The sequence below is a fragment of the Plecotus auritus genome (genome assembly GCF_963455305.1).
Source record: "Plecotus auritus genome assembly, chromosome: 1".
In the NCBI taxonomy this organism is placed as follows: Eukaryota; Metazoa; Chordata; class Mammalia; order Chiroptera; family Vespertilionidae; genus Plecotus; species Plecotus auritus.
The window spans coordinates 171752271-171778876 of record NC_137770.1 but is presented as its reverse complement, the minus strand read 5'-3'; the positions used below and the strand labels follow the sequence as shown (position 1 = coordinate 171778876).

The window sequence follows — 26606 nt, the reverse complement described above, 5'->3', positions numbered from 1 at the left end:
TGTTAATGATCTTAGAGGGAAAGCTTTCAGCTTATCAATGTTGAATTAGGATGTTAGCCATGGATTTGAGGTATGTTTCCTCTATACCCACTTTGTTGAGAGTTTCTATCATAAATGGATATTGGAATTATGCCAGGTGCTTTTTCAATACCTGTTGAGATATTGAGATCATACGATTTTTGAAAAATATGTTTTTATTGACAGAGGAGAGAGAGAGAGAGAGAGAGAGAGAGAGAGAGAGAGAGAGATAGCAACATCAATGCATCATTTGTCTCTTGTACGCCCCTGCTTGGGATTGAGCCTGCAACCTGGGCATATGCCCTGACCGGGATAGAACCCGTGACCTCTTGGTACATGGGTTGATACTCAACCACTGAGCCACACCAGCTGGGCAGATCACATAGTTTTGGTTAATATGGTGTATCCCTATAATAAGAATGTTAGTGTGTTTGATATTGCCTCAGAGGTCCCTTAAACTAAATTTGTTTTTTGTTTTTATTTTAACCTTTTCTTTACTCAGTCATTTCTTTAAATATTTACCTGAAGCCCTGGCTAGTTTGGCTCAGTGGACAGAGCGTCAGCCTGTGGACTGAAGGGTTCTGGGTTAGATTCTGGTCAGGAGCACATGCCCCAGTTGTGGGCTCGATCCCCAGTAGGTGGCATGCAGGAGGCAGCCAATCAATCATTCTCTCTCATCATTGATGTTTCCATCTCTCTCTCCCTCTCCCTTCCTCTCTAAAATCAATAAAAATATATCTATATATATATAATAGAGAAATATGCTAATTAACCAGGACGCTGTAATGGGTCTACTGGACAGGAGGAGATTGTGCGTGCAGCATCGGGGGCAGGGCGGCAGGGGCCTCTGCGTGCCTGCGCTGGGGGAGAGCCTGATCAGCAGTGGCCATGGCTGCTTCAAGGGCCAGAGAGGGAGGCAGGGCCGTACCGGCAACTCGAGAGTGGGCAGCGCCACACGATTTCAAGTCACATGCTGGGCTCCTAGTTATAATAAATATTTACCGGAAGAGCCTTGTCTCTGGTCCTTCAACTGTAATGCACTGTCAGGTTGTAAAATTGCTTTTTCATATTTGTATAAGGCTTTATAACAGCAATAAAAGATTTAGAAAACATAGAGATAAAGATAAATCCACAAAAATAGAACATTTGATACTTAGCATCTTGAGTGTACCTTAATGTATTCCAGGTATAATCACTCCAAATTCTGTACATCTTAATCATCTATTTGTTTTTCATACAGATGCAAAATCGGATGGTGATTTTACTTTGTAACCTAAAACCTGCAAAGATGAGGGGAATACTATCTCAAGCAATGGTGATGTGTGCTAGTTCACCAGAGAAAGTTGAAATCTTGGCACCTCCTATTGGGTCTGTTCCTGGAGACAGAATTACTTTTGATGCTTTTCCTGGTAAGTATCTATTAGCCATTATTGAAAATCATTTGGGAATTAATGTTCACAAAGTGATGCTTTTAATGTTTAAGTTTAAAATTAAATCCTGTTATGATTTACTATGCTTTACATTAAAAGACCATTATTATTGAGATTATTGCTATTGGCTCAAGATGACATATTAAGCACAAACATCTAACTATCTCCCACCCCATTAATGCATTAAGTACACATTACATAAAACACCAGAGAGAGTTTTTGCTTTAGGTAAAATACTAAATATAATCCCTACATAGCAGAAGAGTGTGATGTGGACATAAAACAAGTTAATGTGCTACAAAATTAAGCTGTAGATTATTTCTGAATGCAGCACATAAATACGAAGAGATGAAAAGCTGACATGGGGGAAATGCATATAATTCTCAAAGTTCATCTAATATATTTATTTATGCTTTTACTTTAGGATATAGAGAAAAATCTATAAGTTAAACTTCATATTTTGTTTTATTTTTAAATATACTTTTATTGATTTCAGAGAAGAAGGGAGAAGGGGAGAGAGGGATAGAAACATCAATGATGAGAGAGAAGCATTGATCGGTTGCCTCCCGCACATCTCCCACTGGGGATTGAGCCTGCAACCCAGGCATGTGCCCTGACTGGGAATTGAACTTTGACCTCCTAGTTCATAGGTTAATGCTCAACCATTAAGCCACAGCGGCTAGGACATACTTATTTTAATAATCTGAAAGGAAGTTTCATTTCATATTGCTTGTTTTCTCCAGTAAAATGCTCCTGAGACAGATGAAGCTTTATAATGCATGAGAAAGTTTTTTCAAACAGGTCTTTGAAGCAGAAGAGAAAGAATGCTTGGTAGATGTAGAATAAAGTTTTCTTTCATTAAAGAGGGAGGACCTTATAAAGAGGATAAACAGTTAGAAATAAAAGATTGAATTTACTTAAAGGATATTCATTTGACTAGAATCATGGGAGAAGGAGAAATAAATTAGGGTAACAAGTAGAATTAGGTTATGATTTTACTCAGATGAGGACTCTAATGAATGAAATAAAATAACAAACAAAATAGAAACAGATTCATAGAGAACAGACTGACAGCCGTCATAGGGGAGGGGTTTGCAGGGCTGGGGAAAATGGTGAAGGGATTAAGAAAAAAAAGAAACACCCCAAAACTCATAGGCACAGACAATAGTATAATTATCAGAGGGAAAGGGGGGTGGGAAAGGTAGAAGAGGGTATATGGAGGGATAAATGGTGATGGAAGGAGACTTGACTTGGGGTGGTGAACACACAATTCATATACAGATGATGTATTATAGAATTGTACACCTGAACCATATATGATTTTATTAACCAATGTCATCCCAATTAAAAAAAAACAATTCACCACATCCATACCAAACCAGGTTACTACCAGTGTTTTTCATACTTAGTAATTTTACAGGTGAATAATATTTAATATACCACTCTGATTACTAATGTAATCTCAACACCTTTTTAACTATTTATTAAATACTTTAGCTACTCATGTTATTTTCCATATTAATATTGAGATGTACATCTTTTTTTGCTGTTGCTTTACAAGAATGCTTTTTAATTAAAAATATGAACACTGTCACATATTACTATTGTAGTCTAGACTTCTAGTTTAACTCAGATACTGTATAATAAACATATTTCAACTTTAAAAAGACAGAATTAGTTTTATAAGTCAGAATTGATTTGGAGACATTTTTGTACAAGGAGCTGAGTTTTAATTTAATAGCCAGACTGATGTGATTATGTAGGCCTGTTGTTTTTTTTATCCTATGTCAATTGTGTTTGATGAAATATTAGGATATGAAGAATTTTAACATTAGAATAGGATAGAAAATGTGGATGAAATTAGTTTCCTTGAAACTAAACTACCCCTTCCTAATCAAAAGTAGACTAATCTAAAGGGGTTGTTTAACAAGTACCATGACTTTGAATGCCTCTGTATATCTTGAAGGTTGGTAGATTCAAAACCATAATGGTCTGTGCTTTTTTTGGTAAATTGGGTTTTGGGAAAATCCCAATATGAATCATTTCTCAAAGCAGCATGGTGGCTTTAGATTCTAGCAGCATATGATCACCACTCTTCTCCCACAAACAATATCAAAACATTTCCCCAAACCTCATATTTCAGAGTAAGTCTGTACCTGACACCTAAAATTCTGGTTAGAGGTTTCATTCACTAAATTGGAATAGGACAGTAATAAAGGTGATCTTTTCCTTTAAGATTAAAAACAACAAATATTGGCTTACCTTACCAGGTTAACATTTGCCTTCCCTTTTATTTAAATACTTAAGATGTAGTACAATTTTTGAGTTTTCTTTTTTTAATGTAAATTGTAGAGTCTTGTATTTAGAAATGGAATAAATCAAATCTTTAACTCACTGTTTTACAGATTTGGAAACTGGGGCCTGGTACAATTTAGTTGCTTAAAGTTATGCAGAATTAGTAAAAGGATTAAACAGATGTGTCTGAATCGCTAATACTATAGCTTTTTGTTTGTTGATTGTTGCTTACTGTGAATTAATCTGGACTATTTCATTAATGAAGGTATATAGCTCTTATTTCAATGACATATTTCATTCCCTTACCTCATAGAATTAACAGGTAAACATTTCAGCAGTTGAATCTGTTGTTATTTGGATGTTTCTGATGAGTAAATTGAAAGTAAGTTTTACTCAGTGACAACATTAGAGACGATAATAGCCCATATAGATTTCTTGCCTTTGCTACATTCTTCATTCTCTGAGGTTTTTTTTTTGTGTGTGTGTGTCTATATTTACATTGTTCCAAAGCCTGATATTTCTTTTAAATTCAGTTTCCCCTTGTGCCTTAGCACATGAATATATTGAGAAGGTACAAAAAATATTTGTAAAGTGAAAGAAGGGAAAACCTAACTTTATTTTTTTTAAATATATTTTTGTTGATTTCAGAAAGGAAGGGAGAGATAAGAAACATCAATGATGATAGAGAATCATTGATCAGCTGCCTCCTGCACGCCCTCTAATGGGAACTGAGCCCTGACCAGGAATTGAACTGTGATTTCATAGTTCATAAGTTGATGTTCAACCACTGAGCTACACCAGCTGGGTAGGAAAAACTAATTTTAAAATGGCCCTTGAGGTTGCTTGAATTCTTATCACTTACCATAGGCTTAACCGAGCCAAACAGCACTGAATAATTGATAAATTTTGGGACATGAGGTCTGTTATTGTTCATCTTGCTTATGGTTCCACATCAGTTACTGCTTCTGTAGCAGTTAATCTGAAAGGAAATAACAGTTAATACTACACAACACACCATTAGTCTTATTTTTTTCTTTTCCAGAAAGAGCCATGATTTACCAGTGCTTTTTTTTTTTTCCAGCATCTGTTTTGCATTTTAAAGCTTAAGGTGTCTGTTGGTACATGTTCACTTGATGTGCTCAGTGTCTAGAGATTTACATTTCATGATACTTAAGTGTGGTATAGAAATTGCAATTGGGGCTCAAACCTTTGAATTGCTGTTCGGCCTTGGAAAGGCTTTTATACTTAGCAACTTTTTTTCTCTAACTATAGAACCGAAAATGTCCATTGAGTTTAGAAGATGCCAAGTAATATTTTTTTTAACAATGGCTAAAAAACTACCCCGCGCAATACTTTTTTAAATCGTAAATGTGTGAAGCTGTAAATTTTAATATTTAAAAGTGGTAACTGGTCCCTAAAGCACCAAGCAAAAATTAACTTGAAAATAATATTATAGCTAGAAGACAAAGGCAATGACAACCTTATCTCTTTTTTTCTGAAAATGCACTGATTTTTCTCTAAAAATAAATGAAAATTTGCATTCAGACTTTTAACTTCCAAGACCATGTTTATTTCTCTTGATATTGAATCTTAATTATAAATATAAATTATGGTTAATTGTAAAGCCTGTATGGTATGCAAGTGTTTCACTTTTGCATCCATTTATTCTTTAAAAAGACAAAATCTTGTCTATATTTTATTCTCCTTCCTAAAACCTATTTCAGTCAGTTTTCTCTCCTCCTTGTTCTACCAGAACTGCTCTGGTCAAGATCACTAATTACTCTCTAGCTAACTATCCATGGCTAGTTCCCAGTCCTTTTCTTCATTTACTTGACATCTGGCATCACTTTCCTGGTGGTCTCCTGCTTCACTGTCTGCCCTTCTCATCTCCTTTGCTGATTCCTCCTTAGCTGCATGACTTCATAACATTGAAGTGCCCAGATCTTGGTCCTTTACTTCTTCTCTTTTTCTTTCCACACTTGACACTCTCTCTCACTCTCTCAACGCCCCCCCCCCCCCCCCCGCCCCCACATTATTTCCTTGGCTATTTTATCCAGTCACTTTTCTAGCTGCCTTCTGCACTGCATTAACATGTCTGAAGAAAGAATACATATCCCAGTCTTCCCCCCAGAATTCCTATTTTCCATATCATCTGACCAGAACTCCATTCTCTCAACTGCTATTTATTTTCTCATGCAGCTTCTCCTTCAGAAAATAATAGTGAATATACCTTCTGAACATACCCAGAATCATTCTCATTATCTCCACCACCACCACTTTGGTCTTAGCACCAACATCCTTTATCTAAATCATTGCAAAAGCCTCTGTCTGATTTCCCTGCTTTTGCCTATGTACTTTGTCTATTTTCAGTTATAGTAGGTGGAGTGATTTAGGTCAGATTATATTGCTTCTTTGCTCAAAAGCTTCCCATTTGACTAGAGTGCACGTCCAAGTCCTTTTGGTTGCCTTTCATTAACTGCACGGACTCTCCAATTTCTTCCTCACTTTAATTGAGCCACTGACTCTTTCCTGAGATATCTCCATTGCTTGGTCCCTCATCCTGTCCGGATCTTTCAAATGTCATCTTTGTTTTATTTTAAAATACTTATCATCTCATATACTGTACATTATTTAATGTCTGTTCACACAGATATATAAGCATCATGAAATCAAGATTTCCTTTTTGTTCTTACTCAGTGCTATATTCCTATCATCTAGAAAAAATGCCTGGCATAGAGTAGGAGCTCAATAAATTGGTTAATGAAAAATAAAAAGAAATGTAGTAGTAAAACATGTTAAAAACAACAACAAAGCAGTATTTAAGAACAGGCCTGAATATTTGCCTTCATTATTGCAAGATCATTCTGATCAAACCACCAAACCACTTTCCCCTGTTGATTAGCTTTGTCAAATTAATTGACCCCTACTTGCCAAGTTATACTTTAGTTTTTGTGCAATAGTTACAATTATTATAGTTCAAAAACGCAGTTTATCAAACATAAATTAAGTAAGTTAGTACTAGGCTTTTAATAGCCATGGTAGATATCAAAGAGAAGCTGGTGATCCATGAGCATTTTATACAAAAGAATGGCCCAATTAAAATGAAATCTCTGGTTCTTATTCTAGACTTGTGAATGCCTGTGACTCTGGAATTTGTATTTATTGCTTTTTGTAGGTTTTAAATACTGAGAAGGTGATCACAGCTTTTTGCATCTGTACAAACTGGTCTTGAAATAGTTCCTATTCCCTATGCATTTTGTTTAAAATCAGTTGGCCTAAAATAATCTCTAAATGATTAGTTCTCTTACAATATTTGTAACCATTTCCAAATGGTGATTATTGGCATGTGTTTAGCAATTTCAGAGGTTCTGTAGTTTTTAGCTTGAAGAATTTTTATTGATATCATCACTTACCGTCTTCGCATAGTCGTGCCAAAAAGAGGGGGGAGGGGTAAGAAAGGGAAGAAAATTAGAAAAATAAGATTTAGAAGAAGGATATATAACACACAGGAATGATGAAAGACTTCTCTGGAAAAGATAGTTCATTAAAAAAATTCTTTAAAATATTAGAAATGTTTTCCATAGGAGGCGATTTAAACTTTCCAGCTAGCTTTATACCCTACCAAATAGTATTTTGTTCAAAAACATACTCAGTAAGCCAGAAGGTTAACACTGCATCCAAGATTTTCCACTCTGATTTATATTCAGTGATCATACTGTGACAGGTTTTAATAATAATCTCAAATTTTTGTTTTATTTATTGATTTATTAAAATCTAGAAACTACATTCAGAGTGTTCAAGTATTGAGTCTTGTTTGTTAAAAGACAACAGTTAAGCTTTGGAGGTTCCTCTTATTAGTTTCTAGTTTATTTTTAGTTCAAATCTTTATTACTTGAAAATTATTAGTCTTATATAAGACATTTAAACCTTTCAGATCTTGGCTCCACAAGTGATCAGTGACCTGGGAACCATTCTGAGTCCCAGCTTTTTCATTTATAAGAAGGTGGTTTTTTGTTTTGTTTGTTTTTAAGAAGTGTGTGTGTGTGTGTGTGTGTGTGTGTGTATATATATATATACATATATATATATATATATACACACACACACACATATATATATATATATATATATATATATATATATATAATTGATTTTTTGTAGAGAGGAAGAGAGAGGGATAGAGAGTTAGAAACATCGATAAGAAACATCGATCAGCTGCCTCCTGCACGCCTCCTACTGGGGATGTGCCCGCAACCAAGGTACATGCCCTTGACCAGAACCAAGCCTGGGACCCTTCAGTCTGCAGGCCGATGCTCTATCCACTGAGCCAAACCGGTTAGGGCAAGAAGTGTTTTCTTTTTTTTAGTTTTTTTTTAAATGAATCTTTATTGTTCAGATTATTACAATTGTTCCTCTTTTTTCCCCCCTTAGCTCCCCTCCACCCGGTTCCCACCTCACCCTCTGCCCTTACCCCCCCCCCACTGTCTTCATCCATAGGTGTATGATTTTTGTCCAGTCTCTTCCTGCACCCCCCACACCCCTTTCCCCCCGAGAATTGTCAGTCCACTCCCTTTCTATGCCCCTGATTCTATTATATTCACCAGTTTATTCTGTTCATCAGATTTTTTATTCACTTGATTTTTAGGTTCACTTGTTGATAGATATGTATTTGTTGTTCATAATTTTTCTCTTTACTTTTTTCTTCTTCCTCTTCTTAAAGAATACCTTTCAGCATTTCATATAATACTGGTTTGGTGGTGATGAACTCCTTTAGCTTTTTCTTATCTGTGAAGCTCTTTATCTGCCCTTCAATTCTGAATGATAGCTTTGCTGGGTAGAGTAATCTTGGTTGTAGGTTCTTGCTATTCATCACTTTGAATATTTCTTGCCACTCCCGTCTGGCCTGCATAGTTTCTGTTGAGAAATCAGCTGACAGTCCTTTGGGTGCTCCCTTGTAGGTAACTAGCTGTTTTTCTCTTGCTGCTTTTAAGATTCTCTCTTTGTCTTTTGCTCTTGGCATTTTAATTATGATGTGTCTTGGTGTGGTCCTCTTTGGTTTCCTTTTGTTTGGAGTTCTCTGTGCTTCCTGGACTTGTAAGTCTATTTCTTTCACCAGGTGGGGGAAGTTTTTGGTCACTATTTCTTCAAATAGATTTTCAGTATCTTGTTCTCTCTCTTCTTCTGGAACCCCCATAATTCGGATGTTGGTACTCTTGAAGTTGTCCCAGAGGCTCCTTACACTATCTTCATGTTTTTGGATTCTTTTTTCTTTTTGCTTTTCTGGTCGAGTGTTTTTTGCTTCTTTGTATTTAAAATCTTTGACTTGATTCTTGCGGTCCTCTAGTCTGCTGTTAGGTCTCTGTATAATATTTTTTATTTCAGTCAGTGTATGCTTAATTTCTAGTTGATCCTTTTTCATGTCCTCGAGGGTCTCGCTAAATTTATTGGCCTTTTCTAGAAAATTCTTGAAAAACCTTATAACCATCATTTTGAACTCTATATCCAGTCGTTTGCTTTCCTCCATTTCTTTCATTTGTGACCTGCCTCTTTGTCTCCACATTTTAGCTGCTTCCCTGAGTTGATAGAGTGGCTTTGTGTGTGAGGTGTCCTCTAGGGCCCAGTAGCTCAGCCTCCCCAGTTACATGAGGTGGACACTCTTGGTGCACCCCTTTGTGGGCTGTGTGCAGTCTTGTTGTAGTTAAACCTAGATTGTTGTTGGTATCACTGGGAGGAGTTGACCTCCAGGCCAATTGGCTGTGAGGATCAGCTGTGTCTATGCTGGGAGAGCCTCTGTGCTCAGCTTGGATGGGGCGGAGTCTCAGGGTGGAGCAGACAGCCTTGGTTTCCCGTCAGCCCCGCCCTAAGAGGCCCCTGGGTCTCAGTGTCCCGCAGCAATGGCTGCACGCACCTCTGAGAGAACGCTGCCCTCGAGGTTTGTGCACTGCCAGACAGTCCAGTTTCTCCCTGAATGAGTCTGGGTACCCAAAGTCTCACCCGCAACTGGAGTACAGTGCAGTCGGGAGGTTTTGTTTCCCTCCCGTACGAGAAATCAGCCATGCACTCAGCTGCCCGCCCTCTCCCCGCGCACGCGCCTCTGCACCTCTGCCTTCCGCAGCTCCCCTGAGTCTCAGTGTGCTTCCTCCTGACAGTCCAGTTTCACCCCGTATGAGTCTGGGTTCCCCGAATCTCGCCCGGAACTGGAGTTCAGCGCAGTGGGGATTCTTTGTCTCCCTTCTGTTCGAGAAAGCCAGCTGCGTATTCAGCTGCCCGCCCTTTGCGCACGCGTGTGCGCCTCTCTGCACCTCTGCCCTCCGCAGCTCCTCTGAGTCTCAGTGTCCTTTTCTCTTTCCTTCTAGTTGTAGAATTTCCACTCAGCCAGCTTTCCGATGGTTCTGGATGATGTCCATGTTGTCTTTTAGTTGTAGTTTTGAAATTGTTGTGCGAGGCAGCAGTATAGGTGTTTACCTATGTCGCCATCTTGGTTTTTCTCCTCAAGGAGTGGTTTTTAATGGTATCTATTTCATGTGTTTTGTGAGATTTAACTTTTGAAACACTAAGCTACCTGCCCTTTTTCTTTTTTTAAGTTCTTAGTTATAATGTTTGGGCCTTAATTTCCTCACCTATAAATTGATTGTAATTAATCATTTTATATGCTTTATTGAGATAATTAAATAAGTAAATAAATGTAAAACAGTGCAGTGACTGCCACATAGTAAGCATGATACGTGTTGTGTATTATTATGAATATTATTTTCTATACATTTCAAGAAGCTTAATTTTCTGCTGCACCACAGCTTTTTGTACTTGGGGCTTACATCTGTATTCAGCAAGAATTTACTACACAATCTGTGCTCTTCATAAGAAGCTTTTACACAAGTCTGGGACACTCTGCTTCTTAAATTAATTCATCATCAGTTAGCAAGCATCTCTTTTTTGTGGGGGTGAGGGGGATTCAGGGTTAGTACTCAGGCCTCCCTGAACAGTATTGCTGCCTCCAGCTTTTCAGAATTCTGGAATGCTCACTTCTCCACATGATTTGTGCACAAGCAAAATAAGACTTTGCTCTTAGACTAGGAATGGCTTAGAAACAAAAAAATAAAAATCTTGTAGATACTTTATATATTCTTATTTTTTCCTATTCTGTTTATTAATTAATAATAATTAATGTCCAATCTAGTGGTCTTAAAGGACTAAGAGAAATCCTCACTTTTATAGTCAGTCTTTCAGTTTTAGTTTCATTGCATGTTCTTTTACTGTGAATACATCATTCAGTTAAATCTCTGTCATCTTTGAAAACCTGCATATCAGAGGACATTTTTGTATGTTCTTGCCAGTTTCGTGGCAGTTTATGAAGAGCTAATAAAAGAACAAAGCTACCATGGCCAAACAATTTTCTCAGTTTTGTTATTCCTATATAAGTATGAATAGAGAATAAACAGTAGATAATAATAAGATGTAATAAAGATATAAAATAAAATTAGTTCCAGTAATGTTTAAAATATTCTTTTTAAAGTAATTCCAAGAGATTTCAACTTGGGAGTCAGTTAAAAAAAGATCTAGAAAGTTATATTTCTATGATAACGGAATTGTACTTCAGTAATTTTTTTTTATTACCTCCAGGAAAATCCTTTTTCATTTGCAGCAGCTAATGCTTAAGAGATATGTTACTTTTTAAAAATTGTTTCTTGAACGGAGTCTTCATTCCAAATGTTATTGAATATCCTAGGTATAAAATGCTGTTATATTAAACTTTGTTCTCTACTTCCTTATCATTCATTAAGTGGAGAGTTGCTTGGTATATTGACTTTCTTTAAGCCTAGGCAGATATATTCTACAGTTTGTCTTTTATTGATCATAAGCTTTATAATGTGAGTTACTATAAAGAGAGGGGATGGGACATTCCAATGTCAGAATGTTGTTTCTTTCCTAAAGCATAGTTTATTATATTAGGAAGCAAAGCGCTCTACTAGCAGAACAAAAGTTTTGGTGTCAAATCGTGACTTCACTTGTTAATTGTATGATTTATCCTCTCTGAGCCCCAGTCTCTCTATATTTGAAATTAGAGTAAGTGTTGTTGTGTGAATTGCATGCAACAGCATATATTCCTGGTTTTTAGAAAATGCTAGTACTTGTCTCTTTACTACCCTTTTCTGTCTCTTTCCATCCCACCAAATGGAATGTGCTGCAAGTGAAACCCAAGGTAGTTATATTTAGCTAGATAATCCCAACATGTAAGCCATGCTCTAGTATTTATAAGAAATCTTTAAAAACTATAGCAACAATCTAGACCAGTGGTTCTCAACCTTCCTAATGCCGCGACCCTTCCTTTAATACAGTTCCTCATGTTGTGGTGACCCCCAACCATAAAATTATTTTTGTTGCTACTTCATAACTGTAATTTTGCTACTGTTATGAATCGTAATGTAAGTATCTGATATGCAGGATGTATTTTCATTGTTATAAATTGAACATAATTAAAGCACAGTGATTAATCACAAAAACAATATGTAATTATATATTGTGAAGTATTTATTTCTAATTACAAATAAATGAAATTTTTTCTTGAAGCATGGTGTAGCATGGGTAACAGACTTAATTTAACAACAGTAAACTACATTGCTACATTTTGCGACAGTATGAGTAAAAAGCCAACGTCAGCGCGAAGGTTGAGATTGCTTCTTTCTCACCAGATCTGAAATTCTCGGGGCAGTCTTTGTAAGAGCACAACGAAGATCATCTTTCACAACAAGTCTACTTCTGTATTTAGACTTGATAACCAACAAGCTGGAAAACCCTGTTTCACAAAGATATGTTGTTGGAAATGGAAGAAGAAGGCTCAACACAGTCCCAGACAGAACAGGATATGACTGCAAACACGTGATCGAGAATTTTGTAACTGGCATTGTAGAGAAATCAGTTCTCGCTACATTGCAGTTAGTAAGTTCAATGAACTCCTCTTGTGCTGTCTCAGGAACATCTTCAACTTTGACTGTGAATGGGCTTCTGGCAAGTGCAAATGGGGTGTCAGGTAGATTTGGAAAGTATGATGAAATTTCGTCTGCAAGCATGTGCAAGTGTTCTTTCACAGAAATTATCATCGTAATCCTTTTGTCTGGTTCAATGTCATGTTCCTCAAAGAAAGCAGATAAGGTAGGTAACATGTAAATTTTATTTTCATCGAATTTTTTTTTTGCCAAAGCTGAAGTTTCATTTGCAATGATCGGATCTTTTAGACAAGTCGAGGCATGTTGCATTTGGTCCTTGCAGTGATAAATTTAACTCATTCAAGATGGCAAAGATGTCAACCAAGTAAGCTATTTTCTGCAGTTCACTTTTATTGCTGAAAGGTGCTTCGAACTGCGGTCTTGCTTTCTGATTAAAAAACGTTTTGAGTTCATCACGAAGCTCAAAAACACGTTTTAAAACATTTCGACAACCATCTCACTACAGTGTGAAATAGCAGAGCATTGTTCGGCGCATCCAACTCGTTGCACAGTTGCGAAAACAGTCGACTATTTAAAGTGCTCGCCTTTACAAAATTGACAGAACTTAAGACGCTTTTCATTACTTCTTGTAACTCTTGTGGCAGTGTCTTCATTGCTAATATTTGCCGATGAATCATACAGTGAGTTCCGATGACTTTTGGTAACTCATTCAGTACCAAACGTTGAAATCCAGATCGACATCCTAGCATAGCTGGAGTACCATCTGTGCAAACCACAAACCTTTTCCCAAGAGATCTTATGCTCTTTCAGAAATGAACCAACTGTGTCAAATAAATCACATGCAGTAGTTGTTTCAAGAGGTTTGCAAAAAAGAAACTCATCTTTAAAGTCACCATCATTAATGTACCTCATGTAAACCAGTAACTATGAACAGTTTGTAACGTCTGTAGATTCATCAAGCTGGATACTAAATATTGGAAGTGGAGCAGAATTAATTTCCTGGATTACCTGATCAAGAATATCAGCAGACATGTCATCTATTCTTCTGCGGACAGTGTCATTAGATAAGGAAATTGCACTCAATTTCGTAACAGATTAGTCTCCGATCATAACTCGAGCAATGTCTTTGGCCGCTGGCAACAGTAAATCCTTAGCAATGGTGTGAGGTTTCATAGCTCTGGCGATTCTGAGTGCCACCAAATATGAAACTTCAACGGCTGCTACGTTTTGTTTGTGGTACTTGGCACCAATGTCAAGTCTGGCTTTCTTGAGTCCATCAGCTTTGCTTCTAAAATAGTTGGTATCCTTGCCGGCAAAGCTCAGATGCTTGCTATCAAAATGGAGTTTTAGTTTGTTCGGCTTCATAGATTCGGCTGATAGAACTTCACAACAAATAACACATTGCGGTTTCTCAATTCCTGCTGTAATTATTGAGGTAAAACCATACTGTAAAAAATCCTCACTATATTTTCTTAACATTCTTCTCTACATGATCCATTGTCATGGGATGGTTTGCTAATGAAAATAATATATAACAATAGCTTTAATAATACAAAAGATGATACATGGCATGGTTCAGTCAATACAGTTCATTAAAGTTTCCTATGATTTACCATTCTCTGTTTTTTTTTTTACATACCTGTTACTATCACAAGGGGGCAGTATTCACATCAACCACAGCTGAATATAAAAAGACCGATCCGCATCCAGATTAAGTTCCCATGGAACAGACTTTTTTTTTTGCAGTAGTTGATGATTTTACATTTACCCAGTAACATGAAGTGTTTTACCTCCAATACTGCTGCTTTCAACACAGTAGCTGCTTTTAACAGAGTAGCTGCTTTCAACACAGCAGCTGCTTTCTACACAGTAGCTGCTCTCTACACATGTGTGACTGGTCTGCATAAGTACATAATGGCACCAACCCTGTCACGTACACCTGTATTTGTACGGGGTGTATGTGATGGTGTTGGCGTGATGATATCATCACACTGGGTACTCTTATATGGGTGTATCTGCATGTGGGTGGACCCGCCTGGAGATGGATAGAGGAGCGGTGTCTCAGTTCCTAAGACCATCGGAAATACATGTTTTCCGATGGTCTTAGGCGACCCCTGTGAAAGGGTCGTTCAACCCCCAAAGGGGTCGTGACCCACAGGTTGAGAACCGCTGATCTAGACATTTATTTTGTATAATGAAACATACAGTAAAGCATACACTGCTTCTGCCTCATGTAAAAATATAACACATGAAATTATGCTCTCATTGCTTCACAATTTTTAAGAGTATCTTATATTTTTAAATGTGTGGAAACATTTATTGAGCTATATTACTTGCCAAAATATGAGAGTGAAAAATAAGATCTTCAATATGTAAGGAAATGACAAAATACATTTTACTGATCAAGAATATAAGTTGCTTACATCATAAAAATAAATGTTAACAGTAAGTGCTAAAATTCTGGTCAGGTCTAAAGATCAGAAAGTAGTGCCGAGACAATTCACTAGAAATGCAATTTATTAATATATTAGTTATATAATTTTATTTTTTCCCAACAGGAGAGCCTGACAAGGAGCTGAATCCTAAGAAGAAGATTTGGGAGCAGATCCAGCCTGATCTTTACACCAATGATGAGTGTGTGGCTACATACAAAGGAGCTCCCTTTGAGGTGAAAGGGAAGGGAGTGTGTAAGGCTCAAACTATGACCAACAGTGGAATAAAATAAAATTACATCAAAATACTTCAGTTACTGAAATGCATTGGGAAAAAACTTAGATGCCAATAAAGAAATACATTTGTCACTTGTGCCTAAAATATAACTGGCTCATTTTTGTGTTACTTGTCTTCTAGATTGGACTAGTCTGTTACCTAGTATATTTGTTTTCAATTGATTGGAGAAACACTATATTTTTACCTATGATTTTTGACCCTTTATAATGTAGGGAGGAAATGCCCTATGTTTTGTGGTGATTTATTTTTTAGCAAGGATATTGATGTTAGCAGATTTTTTCTTTATACATTTTTAGATAACTTGAACTAGATTAGCATTTAGTTTCATGATACATGAAATTTCAAGTCCTTAAATTTTTAGTATATTGTGTAATCAACTAATCATCTATACTAATAAAAGGGTAATATGCTAATTAGACCAGACATCTTCTGGATGTCCTTCCGGACAAAGCTACGGTGGCAGGGGCCAAGGCAGAGGCAGTTAGGGGGCGATCAGGCAGGCAGGCAGAGGTAGTTAGGGGCAATCAGGTAGGCAGGCAGACGAATGGTTAGGAGCCAACAGTCCCGGATTGCAAGAGGGATGTCAATTGCCAGTTTAGGCCCAATCACGCAGGAATCATCCCCTGAGGGCTCCTGGATTGGAGAGGGTGCAGGCTGAGCTGAGGAACAACCCCCCATGCATGAATTTCATGCACTGGGGCTCTAGTCCTATCTAATAGAGGGAATATGCTAATTGACTATCACTCTGTCACAAAGATGGCTGCATCCACAGCTGAGGCAAAGTTCCCTTAAGGAGCCTTAACGAGCAATCAGCAGGGACCTGAGGCTATGCCCTCCCCCGCCCCCATGGGGCTTGACGGGACCTCAGGCTGCGACCCCCACGTGGCAGGACTTGACAGGGGACCTCAGGCCGTGCCCCCCACCCTGGTGTCAGGCTGGGGGACCTCAGGCTGCACCTCCTGCCTTGGCACCAGGCTGGGGGACCTCAGGCCATGTCCCCCACCCAGCGGGGCTTTGTGGGGACCTCAAGGTGCGCTTACCGTCCTGGTGCTGGGCTAGGGGACCTCAGGCTGCTCCCCCCGCCCCAGCGCCAGGCCAGGGGACCTCAGACAGCGCCCCCCACCCCAGCACCGGGCCAGGGGACCTGAGGCTGTGACCCCCTGCCTGGCGGGGCTTGACAGGGCACCTCAGGCCATGCTCCCCACCCAGCAGGGCTTGGCGGGGCACCTCAAGGTGCACCCCAGTGCTGGGTCAGGGAACTCAGGCTGCACCCACTGCCCAGCAGGACTTGACGGGGGACCTGAGGCTGTGCCCTCTCCTAGTGCCGGGCCCCCCCCCCCCCCGCCTGGCAGGGCTTGACAGGAGACCTCAGGCCATGCCCCCCACTCAGCGGGGCTTGTCGGGATCTCAGGCCATGACCCCACCTGGCAGGGCTTGACAGGGGACTTTAAGGCACGCCCCCCGCCCCATCTGGGGGACCTTAGGCCACACTCCCCATCCTGGCGCCAGGGGACCTGAGGCTACACCCCTGCCCGGTGGGGCTTGACAAGAGTCGGACTGGCGGGTCTGGATCTAGCCCAATGCAGGGGTTGGCCAGGTCTGGGTCTCACGCGATTTTGAGGCGCATGTGGGTGGGCTGGGACTTGACTCTGGGTCCCCCTTTTAATGTGCACGAATTTCGTGCACCGGGCCACTAGTATTATAATAATACTGAAAATGAACAAGTGTTGATTCTTGAGAGCCAAACATCATAAAAGCTAGGAGACATGGCATTTAAACATTATTGCTATTTCTTGCCAAAGTAACCCAGACTTAAGGCAATTTTTTTTTAAATTTTAGACTGAAATTTCCAACTGTGTGTTGAACTTTTCATTGAGCAAAGTAAGTAGTAATAATTTTGACTATGAAGCATAAACACATTGCGAAGTGTTGCTAGTATAGTTTCCAATAATTGACTATAAAAGCAGCAGCCTATTTTTTTACTCTAGCTGACGTAAAGATTCCTTGGGTATCTAATAAAACATTATTTGTAGCTCTTTATCTTTAGAAGAGCATTTAAGATTGATAAAGTTTGCTTTTTCATGAACCATCACTGTCCATATGTTAAAAGAAATGGCAGCCAAAAACTTAATATACATTAACGTATCAATTGCCTATTTTCACTCACCTAGATGAGCATATGTTGATAACTGAACACAAATTTTTTTTTAAAGTTATTCAAGATCTATTATTTTTGGAATAAAGAATGTGACGAAGTATTTTGTGATTCTGTATTTTCTAACTTTTCTTAATTATAACAAATTTATTTAAATAATTCTAATATAATTTATTCCTAATTCTTCAAGTTACATAAAAGCATTACTCAATTAAGTTATCAGTTTAGCTCCATTCAATAGTTTTTTAAAATGTTTTTTTTTTATTGGTTTCAGAGAGTGGAAGGGAGAGGGAGAGAGACATAGAAACGTCAGTGATGAGAGAGAATCATTGATTGGCTGCCTATTGCATGCTCCCTAATGGGGATCAAGCCTGCAACCCAGGTATGTGCCCTGACCTGGAATCGAACCATGAACCTCCTAGTTCATGGATCAATCGATGCTCAACCACTGAGCCACACCGACTGGGCTATTCAGTCTTTATTTTTAAAGAAAACTTAATTTTGTTTTCTTTGTATTGCTGGGATAAGAGAGCTCTTATAGAATCAACAACAAAAAATGGTTGGTGAGCTGCGCATAACTTTTCTGGCTTTTAAATGGTAGTGAGCTCTTTAAGGATTTTAACAGTAGGACATAGTGTTAGGTCACAGGATAAACAGTTAGTGCCTCTTGACATCTATTTCTATGTTGCAAACTAAACTGGAACAAATCTGACCTTACCCCGATACTTTCTCATACAGGTTGGCCCACTATCACACATGAATATTGGGAGTACTAACTTTTCTTATATTTATAAATTCCATGTATTTTTTTGAGATGAGTCATTTTCAGGACATGTTGATTTTAATATAAACATTAGAAACATTTTTTCTGCCTTGTTCCTAAGCCCATCAAACAGATTGGTGTCACTTTTTTAAGATAATGTAAATTCCCATTTAGACTATTTACAAAATATTCAAAGTAATTCATGGAAGTTTAATAGGAAACATGTCATCAGAATACAAGGTATGACCCTAGCCGGTTTTGCTTAGTGGATAGACTGTTGGCCTGTGGACTGAAAGGTCCTGAGTTCGATTCTCGTAAAGGGCACATGCCCAGGTTTTGGGCTTGATCCCCAGTAGCGGGGATGCAGGAGGCAGCCAAGCAATGATTTCCTAAAATCAATAAAAGATACATTAAAAAACAAAACAAAAAGCTAAAAGGTATGGATAGGGCCTCGTAGAGCAACATTAATGAGTTTAACCAGGTCCCAGTGTCTGAGCCTTAGCATTTCAGGCTCAAAGATCTGCATTTGTAGATGATGAGAAATCCATGGAGCCTACATGGTATTTTTGGTTTTGAGGCCAGATTACCTGGTTTTGATTACTAGCTCTACAACTTAACTGCCTGTGTGACCTTGTGTAATTGTTCAGCCTCTATATACCTTACTTCCCTCATCTGTAACATGGGTATAAATAATAACAGTATTTACATTGTAGAGTTGTGAAGATTTTGTAAGTAGTACCCCTAGAGTACTTAAAACAATGTCAGTAATATAATGCACATTATGTTGATATGAATTTATGATAGGGATGTTCTTTTTCAGAAACAAGTGTTTTGGAAACATTTCCTGAGAAGTTGAGTTCTTGTTGAGATTACTTGGTGTACATAAATTAAACAGAGTGTCTTAAGAAATATTACATACAGGTTGTGACCCTGTCTTTCCCAACAGACCTGATGGCTCCTCTACATCAGATGTACTATCTCTTACTTGATAGAAATGTTCATTACTGAAACTTTCTCTGCACTCCCACTGAAATTCATTTTTTTAGATGCTGGCCAGCCCTATTCATTGATTTCGCTGGTTTAATATTGATAAAGTCTAAAATAGCTTTGCATTTTTTTAGACTAGCAAGACTATATTTTTAACTGTTGTGTTTAACAAAAACCACTCATATTTTCAAGTTTTTGTTGGGTGAGGGAGTGCCTCCCTATTGCTTATAATAGGGGCATTAAAGGAGCGTAAGTATACCTCCTCAATTTTACAGGGAAATTATATATTGTACCTTTAAAAATGTAAAAATATCAAAGGTGCACAATATGAGCTGTGTACTTTAGCTACCTAAATTGTGACAAAAGTCCTGTGCAATGGTGTGAAAACTAACTTTATTGCCATGGTACAAAATAAAAACTAGTGAGGCAGGTTAAGTGACTCAAGTTGCTTTCTTGTGGAGGAAGCTTTGGCCTTCATATTTTTAGTTAAGAAATAACTATGCCCTTTCCTCACAAAAGTTAGAGTGATATATTAATATCTGTCTATTGTCATGAATTTCATTTTATAATTAAGATATTTAATGCTTTATAGCTAACTAGGGCCCGGTGCACAAAGATTTGTGCACGGGGGGTGGGTCCCTCAGCTCGACCTGCACCTTCTCCAATCTGGGAGCCCTTAGGGGAGCCCTCTCCAATCCGGAAGTTTCTGTCTGTCTTTGCAATCATATGAGCGAATTGTCTGAGACCCCAACCCAGTTTGGTTTGGTGCTCACAGAATAATAGAGGTCTTTTTTTTCTTTGCTCCATTGGTGGAGATTTCCTAGAAGTTGCAAGATATCTTCCCTTTAATTTTTCCTCGACATTGTGACTTATGTCTCTCACCTTTGCTTTTCCTCCATCCCCCAACCGCAATAGTAACTTGCTCCAGGCTCACTTTGCTCTAGGAGATCCCTCAATGTGTCTGCCACCAGAACTACAATTCCCAGCATTCTTGGTGCTCCCTGCGCTCTGGGCTTCCCCTTCCCATCCAGGGGCTGCCACCAGAACTACGATTCCCAGAATCCCTGGTGCTCCCTGTGCTCTTGGTTTATGCTTCTGGTCCAGGGGCTGCACGAACCAAGAGGACAGCAAACTCCAGCCGCCCCCAGGCTGGGCTGACAGGACCAGAGTCTCCAGTGGCATCCCCGGGACCCTGGCTGCTCGGCGCTGGCATGCACACGTGCCGGCCATAGGCTCAAAGTGGGCGGGGTCCTGGGGACACCTGCCGCATCACTCCAGCTACGCAGAGGGCGGGTGGGCATCCCGCCCTGCCGCCCCGGCTATGCGGAGGGCGGGTGGGTGTCCAGCCCACCCCTGGCCGCTTGGTGCCTGCACACGTGCGTGCTGCCCACAGGCCCGCCATCTTTGTTGGGTTAATTTACATACTCACTCCTGATTGGCTGTGGGCATAGTGGCGTTACAGTCAATTTACATATTTGTCTATTATTGGTATAGATCAGTGGTCGGCAAACTCATTAGTCAACAGAGCCAAATATCAACAGTACAACAATTGAAATTTCTTTTGAGAGTCAAATTTTTTAAACTTAAACTTCTAACACCACTTCTTCAAAATAGACTCGCCCAGGCTGTGGTATTTTGTGGAAGAGCCACACTCAAGAGGCCAAAGAGCCAAAAGTGGCTCACGAGCTGCAGTTTGCCCACCCAAGGTATAGATAAAATACTTTCACAAGCCTTACCAATTTCTTAACTCCCTAGAGGTACACCAGCCATTTTACCCCAAAGAATCAACAGAAAAGTTAAATAAATGCCTGTGCTAAGATAGAACTAGCTGACCCTAGATCTTCCAATTCCTGCTAATTCTGTGCTCTTATCCATTACAATGCACTTGGTTCCATGTCAGTTAGTCACATGGTTTCTTTTCTGTGAATGAAAAGTTAAACTTTTGTTTAAAATGTGGGGAAAGATAGTGATAAAAATAAAACCTAAGTTCTGGTAGTTCATGTAAGGAGAGTAGGGTAGCTTCTTTAGTGGAACATTTAAGAGATTCTCTGGGAAGTCATTACAAAGAGAATTGATCAAGTTTTTTTTTTTCCATTTTGCTGCTTAAGTTCTTTGGAAGAATTACTTGGCAAAACCAGGCTGTTGCTGCTGGCAGCAGTTGCCTTTCTAAAGAGCAACGTGCCTTGAATCTTTGAATTGTGTACTGTTGAGGGCACTGTTCCTGTAATGACAATTCATCCCAAATGCCAACCTATGAGGGAAGGCACTAAGTTATTTATAGATGATATATAGATAGATAGATGATAGGCAGATATTTTAACCAGGAACAACTCTTTACAGTTAACACCCCATTTTCAGTCCTACTTGGATAACAACCCTGAAATCTATATATATATATATATAAACCTAAATGACCATTATGACCAAATGACCAGTCGACCAGTCCTATGATGCGCACTGACCAACAGGGGGCAGACGCTCAACACAGGAGCTGCTGCCTGATGGTCAGTGTGCTCCCACAGCCAACCTCCCACAACCAGCTGATGGCATCGGTGTCCAGCATCTGTTCCTTCTGTGCCTGGCCTAGCGACCATCACCTCCTCTCCCAACCCCACTGGGGCCTTCGGGCCCCAGGTTGGGACGGAGAACTGGGGATGTGTGGTGGTGGACCCTAGATCTTCCAGTGGGGCCAAGGGCCAGCTCCCTCCTTGGGGCCAGTGGCCAACCTCCAGCACCCTGTTCCCCTGGCCAGCAGGCCCCAGTCAACCTGTGATCCCTCCAACCGATTACCTGGCCCTGATCGGCCCTTATCACTGGCCAGGCCTAGGGACTCCACCCATGCACAAATTCATGTACCAGGCCTCTAGTTTGTAATAATAATGAAAAGAAGGATAGTTACTGATGGCTAGTATGCCTCTATACAAAACTGGATCTTCAAATACCAATTTGTTGGCATGGAAAAGAGTTAGTGACTTACATATTCTTGCTTAGTGCACTTTTTACAGTTACGGTTTTTCCTTCAGATAAATCTTAGCAAGATAATTTATAGGAGTATAACTTCAAAAATTGGGAGAAAGGACCTTAAACAGTGAAATAATTGTTAGTTTGAAAGTGAGCCATCTGCAATTTCAGAGTGTGAATTACTGTATATTGTATTTTTTAACCCTTGTGTATTCCCTGTTTTTTCCCCTTGTGCCTTACTCCCACACCTCTTCTAACACACGCTATTCCCAATTCTCTGGATTTTGAGTAAGATAATGTGTGTGTGTTATTTTATGTCTTCATTAACATCATTTCCTATGTGGCATGCTAAAATGCTAACAGCAGCAGAAACAAGCCAGGGGCTTAATACTTGCAAGGAAAAAGAAAAACCCTTTCTAATGAAGGGGCTACTTTTCTTGTCTTTCCCACTGTTACATGATGCCTATGGAATTGTTCAAATAGAAATTACTAAATCTACTCATTTCTACTGTGGCGTTTATGTGCTGACCCTTCATATCAAGGCTGCTCTGACAAAGTTTTACAAATTGCTTCATTATAATATTACATATCCCAGTGGAGAAATGCTCTCTATATATACATCCACTTAACTTTTCAGATATAAGATTACATATTTGGCTGATACTTGTTAATTTAAAACACCACTCAACTTTTTACACCTGGGGAATTTGGAAAGAATGGTGCATGAATCATCCAGAATCAACACCACAATTTGATTTCTCTTTGAAAAAGATTAATGAAAAATGCAAAGGAAAAGTCACTTTTGATAACTTTAGCTAAAGAGAGTGATTTTGATAGAATTAATTTTTTTAAAAAATTTAATAAGTCTTTATTGTTCAGATTATTACAATTGTTTCTTCTTTTTTCCCCCATAGCTCCCCTCCACCGTGGTTTTGAATTCTATATCCAGTTGTTTGTTTTCCTCCATTTCTTTTGTTTGTGATCTGTTTCTTTGCCTCTGCATTTTCGTTGCTTCCCTGAGTTGGTAGGGTAGCTTTGTGTGCTAGGTTTCCTATATGGCCCAGTGGGTCGACCTCCCCAGTTAACCTGAGGTGGACACTCTTGGTGCACCCCTTTGTGGACTGTGTGTACAGCCTTGTTGTAGTTAAGTCTTGATTGTTGTTAGTATCACTGGGAGGAATAGACCTTCAGGCCAGTTGGCTTGTAAGGATCAGCTGTGTCTATGCTGGGAGAAGTTAGGTGCTGGAGACAGCCTTATAGGATTAGACTTGTAAAATTGCAAAAGCCTCTGTGCTCAGCTTGGATGGGGCAGAGTCTCAGGGCGGAGGAGACAGTCTTGGCTTCCCATCAGCCCTGCCCTTGCGTGCGTGCCTCCAGACCTCTGCCTTCCGCGACTCCCCTGAGTTTCCGCCTGACAGTCCAGATTCCCCCTGTAAGAGCGTGGGTCCACAGGGGCTCGCCTGGAACTGGGGTTCAGTGCAGTCGGAACTAGGGTTCAGTGCAGTCAGGAGCTTCCAACTCCCTTCTGCTAGGGAATGCCTGCAGCAACCTCCATGTTCAGCTTTCACTGTGAGCACTCGCGTGCACACATGTGCACCTCCAGACTCGCCGCGGCTCCCCTGTGCCTTTCTCTCTACCTGACAGTCCAGACTCCCCTTGTATGAGCCTAGGTCCATGGGGTTTCGCCCAGAACTGGGTTTCAGTGCAGTTGGAACTGGGGTTCAGTGCAGTCGGGGGCTTCCTTTCCCCTCCTGCCAGAGAAAGTCAGCCAGGCACTCAGTCACCCTTCCTCTCTGCACGCGTCTCTATACCTTAGCCCTCCTTTGCCGCTCCTCTGATTCTCCGTGAGCTTTCCTCTTTCCTTCTAGTTGTAGAATTTCCACTCAGCCAGCCTTCCTGTGGTTCTGGATGATTTCCGTTCTGTCTTTTAGTTGTAGTTTTGAAATTGTTGTGCGAGGCAGCAGTTTAGGTGCTTACCTATGCCGCCATCTTGGTTTCTCAGAAGTAACTTTTTAAAAACCTTCAGTTTTCATGTGAAAGGATAAGTTTCTCTTAAAAATTTTTTTAAAATAAAGTCTGGGAAGTAGCAATGCCAATATTAACATTAAATAACAGCCTTTTGTAAAATAACTTTGATACTTCTGAAAATCAATAGAACAGAAAATCTAAGAAAATTATTTAAATAAGGCAGAGTATAGATAAACATAACTAAAAAAAGAAAATCTGAGCTTGCTAATTGAGGTAATGAGACTCTAACCCAGTGGTTCTCAACCTTTCTAATGCCACGACCCTTTAATACAGTTCCTCATGTTGTGGTGACCCCCAACCATAAAATTATTTTTGTTGCTACTTCATAACTGTAAATTTGCTACTGTTAATGAATCATAATATAAATATCTGTGTTTTCTGATTGTCTTAGGCGACCCTGCTACCAGTTCTCAACCTGTGGATCCCACAGGTTGAGAATCACTGCTGTAGAGAATAATTTTATGGTTGGGGGTCACCACAACATGAGGAACTGTATTAAAGGGTCGTGGCATTAGAAAGGTTGAGAACCACTGGGTTAGAGTCTCATTAAGTATGTATCATCTTAGGGGATTATTAACTCACTCCTAATACTTACCAGGTCTGATCCTAACCCCAGCTGCATAAAAATAACATGTGCTGTCTTCCAGTTCTCTAAAATGTTCAAAACACTTTCGAATATAAAATTTATTATTATTCTTTTTTTTGTTTGTTTTTCAATGTTTTTATTTTCTTTTTATTAAATTTATTGGGTGACATTAGTTAATAAGATTATATAGGTTTCAAGTATACATTTCTATGATATTTGATCTGGATATTGCATTGCATGGCCACCACTCAAAGTCAAATATAAAATTTAGTAGAGACTTTTTGTCTTCTAGTTAAGAATAGCATACAGATTGGACATCTGGAGGAAAGATTGCAAATTGTAGACTCTAAAGGCAGGATACCAAAGATGAACTTCCTGGACATTTTTACCTAGAGCTAGTTCTGGTCACATGGGTCTTTTGTTGCAAGTTGTAATTATCTCCAATAGTAGTGAATTTATTAAATGGATACACTGTTGTCCAGAAAAAGCTGACAACAGCTTCAGGTGGAGCACAGCACAGATGTTCATGTCATTGCATCACTGTTCTTATGATTCAACTATTCCATTACCAACTAACAAATTATTTCCCTACATCCATGATGCTGATTACTTTGAGAAGCTAGATTGCTGTTGTATAATGGTGCATCAAAGAGCATATCTGGAATTTAATGTGTTTTGGATACTCTACTAGAATTTTACTATACTTGAATTCAGAGGATATTAGGAAAATACATTAACCAAAAAGATAACAAAAGATAGGGGAGATGAAGAGAAAACTAGTGAGGAATGGACTTTCTAATTTTATATATTAAGGTAAAAGAGATAATGATAAGCTACTACCATGTAAATGGTAAAAGAGAGGACTTTTGAAACAGAAGGGGCAATCTGTAAGGGGAAGTCAAATAATTTAATTAAATATCTTAGCAAAATCTGGTAATATGGGGAAAGGAAAAGCATTCCAAAGACTTCTTCCCTAGTGGGGGCAGGGGAAGGAGAAAAAGGGAGATGAAAGTCTTCTAAGGATCATATTTTCATAGTTGAGGGGATGATGCAGTGGGAAATGAAAGTTCTTGGTTAAAGAAATAGTAGTTACCTTGTTATCAAACAGTAGTAGAGAAGTATATTCTTGGTTCTGAATTCAGGAGCAAGGGAATAATATTTTTTTTATATATTTTATTGATATTTTACAGAGAGGAAGGGAGAGGGATAGAGAGTTAGAAACATCGATGAGAGAGAAACATCGATCAGCTGCCTCCTGCACACCTCCTACTGAGGATGTGCCCGCAACCAAGGTACATGCCCTTGACCGGAATCGAACCTGGGACCTTTCAGTCCGCAGGCTGATGCTCTATCCACTGAGCCAAACCGGTTTCGGCAAGGGAATAATATTTAATGGGTATGAGAACTTCCAAATTATCAAGAAAGAAAATTAAAATAATAGAAACTTTATCAAGTCAAAACTAAGAAAAGAGAAATATAAGAACTATAGTAACATAAAATAAATAATAAAGTAAAACAGAGAAACATCCTGTATGCTTGCATGGGAGGATTTAATATCACAAAATGTCATTTGTCATAAAAACAGCCACTAAAAAGAAATTTTTTTTGAAATTAGGAAAAAAGATCTGAAAATATAAATATAAATGAATGCCTAAGAGTAGCCAGAAAATATTTTCAAAAAATAAAAACAAGGAAGACTTGATCTTTT

At 39.1% G+C, this 26606-nt stretch overlaps 1 protein-coding gene across 9 annotated transcripts in view; it reads left to right on the top strand.

Moving 5' to 3' along the window:
- The window catches only part of AIMP1 (aminoacyl tRNA synthetase complex interacting multifunctional protein 1), a 36345-nt gene extending 18670 nt beyond the window's left edge, over positions 1–17675 (top strand). For 8 of the 9 annotated variants that reach the window (XM_080650785.1, XM_080650779.1, XM_080650782.1 and 5 more), the window contains 2 exons: positions 1259–1427; positions 15247–15508. In XM_080650785.1, coding sequence (XP_080506911.1) covers positions 1259–1427; positions 15247–15413 — 336 coding nt within the window. In that variant the 3' untranslated portion in view covers positions 15414–15508. Of the gene's footprint in view, positions 1–1258; positions 1428–15246 lie in introns of all 9 variants that reach the window. The other variant, XM_080650781.1, reaches the window with a different exon arrangement.
- The last annotated feature ends 8931 nt before the right edge of the window (positions 17676–26606 follow it).